The 3699-nt window shown below is 47.0% G+C and overlaps 1 protein-coding gene across 1 annotated transcript; it reads left to right on the top strand.

The window, feature by feature from the left end:
• The first annotated feature begins 243 nt into the window (after positions 1 to 243).
• SP9 (Sp9 transcription factor) lies at positions 244 to 3484 on the top strand. The gene is made up of 2 exons (XM_040440466.1): positions 244 to 264; positions 1551 to 3484. Exons 1-2 carry the CDS (start codon positions 244 to 246, stop codon positions 2826 to 2828), a joined length of 1299 nt encoding a protein of 432 aa, XP_040296400.1. The 3' UTR covers positions 2829 to 3484.
• Positions 3485 to 3699: the final 215 nt, after the last annotated feature.

Genomic DNA, 3699 nt, shown 5'->3' with positions numbered 1-3699 from the left:
GAGAACTCAGATTTTTTGCAAATCTCCTCCTCTCATTGGCCGCGACGCAGCTCCCTGTCGACGTCCCATGCAATCCGATTGGACGGCATCTGCAGCTAGTGGTACTTCAAAGCAGGCTGCTGCCAGCACTTACCCTGAGTCTAGTCCTCCTCACTCAGTGCAACTTGTGTAGGGAGAAGGTGGCACAGAGCTGGCAGCATCTACCCCCGGGCACTTATCACTCCTCTGCGGCTGGGACGGGCTATGGCTACGTCTATACTTGGGGTAAGTAATGATTATTCATTCTCTTCTGATTTGTAACATTTGCTAAAAAGTTATAGTTAAAGTTTATATTCCCCATAGAATAAACTGTGATTTATCAACCATATATGCCCACCAGTTCGTGTGTCCCCTTTTACTCTCATCCGCTCAGTGCCAGACGCAATTCAAAATTTCTCCTATTTATCCGTTCCTAACAATGCAGCCTGAACAATCCCATTTGTCCTAATCCCCAAAACCATTACCTCCATGAATACAAGCAGTCGCAGCATTTAAGTGTTATTCCACTCTGCAGCATCCCAAAGCCGCTGGAATTACAACCCTAAGGACCAGCAATGAATACGTGTGCCCCCCTTCATCAGTAGCAACCTCCAGAAGACCTGGAACCATGTCTGCTTTCTATTATCTTACATCCCTTGGCAATAATGCGTATGTTACAACTAACTCCATAGGCTAGAACTTGCAAATATTTGAAAACGTAGTAGAGATGAGTTTGTTATCTGATACAAACGGCTGTTATATCAGGTTGTGTTGTTATTCACAGTTTTCTGAAGGACAAGTCAGTTTGCTATCACTGTAAGCAAAAGAAACAAATCCAGCTCTGCTACATCTGTACGATAAAGATCTATACGCTTGATTTTAACTGTCCAGTTTCCAGTCATAATGTTAACAATTATAAGAATGATGAAACACATTGACATGTTTTGTAAACTTAATATTCAATTATTTGTATTTATAAACAAAAAGAAAATATGAATTAGTCGTGAAATCTCAGGGACTTATATACATTGAGAAATTATTTGACAAATTCAACTTTCAATTTAACCAAACTCATTGTCCAAATTATCTGTAAGGAATACAATTGCATATTTTCTAATTTCTGGTAGATTAGATGTTTTTCTAAAGTGTCGTACTATGATGTGACATTTTGTATTTTAAATGTTACTCTGTATCTCGATTTTATATACAGAATTTTGAATATACAAGAAATCTGCTAAACCCTCAATGTTTTTCAATCAGTAAGTTAAGGGCGGTGTAAATGAAAAATGTTACACTAAAATAAAGTTCTAATCCATGCATTAATTTATATATTAAAGGGATATTTTAGTACTAGTGACATAGGGGCTCATTGATTATTGTTGAGAATGCTGCCGGTTCCATAAGTAGTGGGTGTCACAGTGTGGTGAAGGTGGCTCTAGGTTTCTGGGCCCCCAGGTTTATGACCAGGCTGCCCTACCTATATTCGGATGAAACATGAATTGACTTTGTGGTGTTTTGTGTCCCCCCTCCAGGAAGAACCCAGATTTGGCACTACTCCCTTGGCCATGCTGGCTGCTACTTGCAACAAGATCGGGAACACCAGTCCCCTTAGCAGCCTCCCCGAGTCCAGCGCTTTTGCTAAAGGAGGTTTTCACCCCTGGAAACGTACCTCCTCCAGCTGCAGCCTGGGATCCAGCCTTGGGGGCTTCGCAGTGGCCACAAGCCGGGCATCCGGTGCCCTGACAGGAGGAGGTGCCACCGCCAACAGCGCCTTCTGTTTGGCCTCTACATCCCCGACCTCTTCAGCTTTCAGCAGCGACTACAGCGGCCTCTTCTCCAACTCCTCCGGGGTTTCCCCCCAGGACGCTGCAGGACAATCTGCCTTCATCTCCAAGGTACATGGGGCAGCAGACGGGTTGTACCCAAGGGTAGGCATGGCGCATCCCTATGAGTCCTGGTATAAGTCTGGCTTCCACTCAGAGGTGGCAAATGGGGCATCAGCCTGGTGGGATGTACACGCTGCCAGCCCCAGCACCTGGTTAGAGGTGCAGAACCCTCCGGCTGCAGCAGCTGCTCTACAGGGGGCCCTACACACAGGTGGACCCCATACCCAGCTCAGTGGGTACGGCCCGGACTTCAGTACTTTGACACACTCGGCTTTCAGCTCCACAGGGCTGGGCTCCAGCGCCGCCTCCCACCTTCTCTCCACGGGGCAGCACCTGCTTACCCAGGAGGGCTTCAAACCAGTCCTTCCCTCTTATCCAGACTCTGGCACATCAATGCTCACTGGGGCCTCTGGAGTAGCAAATGGCGCGACAGGGCGCTCTGCACGCAGATACTCTGGGAGAGCCACCTGTGATTGCCCCAACTGCCAGGAAGCAGAGCGCCTGGGGCCTGCAGGTGCCAGCCTTAGAAGAAAGGGGCTGCACAGCTGCCATATTCCTGGCTGTGGCAAAGTCTATGGCAAAACATCACACCTTAAGGCTCACCTGCGCTGGCACACTGGTGAACGACCCTTTGTCTGCAACTGGCTCTTCTGCGGCAAGAGGTTCACTCGCAGTGATGAGTTGCAGAGACACCTCCGAACCCACACTGGGGAGAAGAGATTCGCCTGCCCTGTATGCAACAAGCGCTTCATGCGCAGCGACCACCTAAGCAAACACATCAAGACGCACAACGCAGGAGGAGGGGGAAAGAAAGGCAGCGACAGCGACACAGATGCCAGCAATCTGGAGACACCTCGGTCAGAGTCCCCAGAGCTTATACTGGAAGGTGTAAGGCCTGGGAAAGAATCAGCCAATGACTCTTAGGGAGCAGCAGAGACTTTCGGGGTGCAGAAAAGACTCCTCCTTAAAAGCTGCAAACACTTCTAGGGTGCAGGACTCCTTGGAAGCTTTTGGGTTGTAGGGGCCACATAACCAGCAGGTGCTTTTGGGGTGAAGTATTGAATACTTGGCAGCAACAGCCACCTCTGGGTTGCAGCACATACACCTTGGAAGAAAGAGACACCTTTGGGGTGCAAGAAGGGACTTCTCTTGACCAGCAGCAATGGGTGAAGCAGTAACTTAAAAGCAGTCCTTCATTTATCAGCCACATTTATTAGTGGTGTAATGACTTCCCTTTGGCAGAAGAAGCAGATACTTTCTGGGGCAGTAGTAATGGCCTCGTAGGAATCAACAGTCACTTCAGGGGGGGCAGCAGGACTCCTTCCAGTAAGTGCAACCTCAATGGAACGACTATTATAAAAAATTAGAGTGATGAGGGTGAAGTGACTCCTAGGTTGTGGGGTGCAGCAGATTGACCCATTCTGTGCAGCAGACACAATCCCTCCAACTGATTACTGCAAACTTTCAGCAACCAGAGCAATATAACCAGACAGTGTGCGAAGAACTGAGACCGACATTTCTTTTTCTTTCTTGATTTTGCTGGAGAAAACACAGACCATAAATCCCTAGCTGGATTATATACCATCCTCTCATTCACGTTTAATCCCAATCAGATTATTATTATTATTTTTTTTTTATTACAAATGAAAATTCTAGCCATCCTCTAAGGTGAGAAGTGACAGGAACTCGTGGGACAGTCTCTGTATAAGCTGTATAAAGATCGTGTTCATTCCCATCCCCCTTGTAAATGTTTTTCCTAATAGTTTATATTTGGTGAATTCCTGAAATTCAGGAA

The sequence above is a fragment of the Bufo bufo genome, chromosome 7 (genome assembly GCF_905171765.1).
Source record: "Bufo bufo chromosome 7, aBufBuf1.1, whole genome shotgun sequence".
Classification (NCBI taxonomy): Eukaryota; Metazoa; Chordata; class Amphibia; order Anura; family Bufonidae; genus Bufo; species Bufo bufo.
Note: the sequence above shows the minus strand (reverse complement) of the source record. Positions and strands in the feature narration are given on the sequence as shown.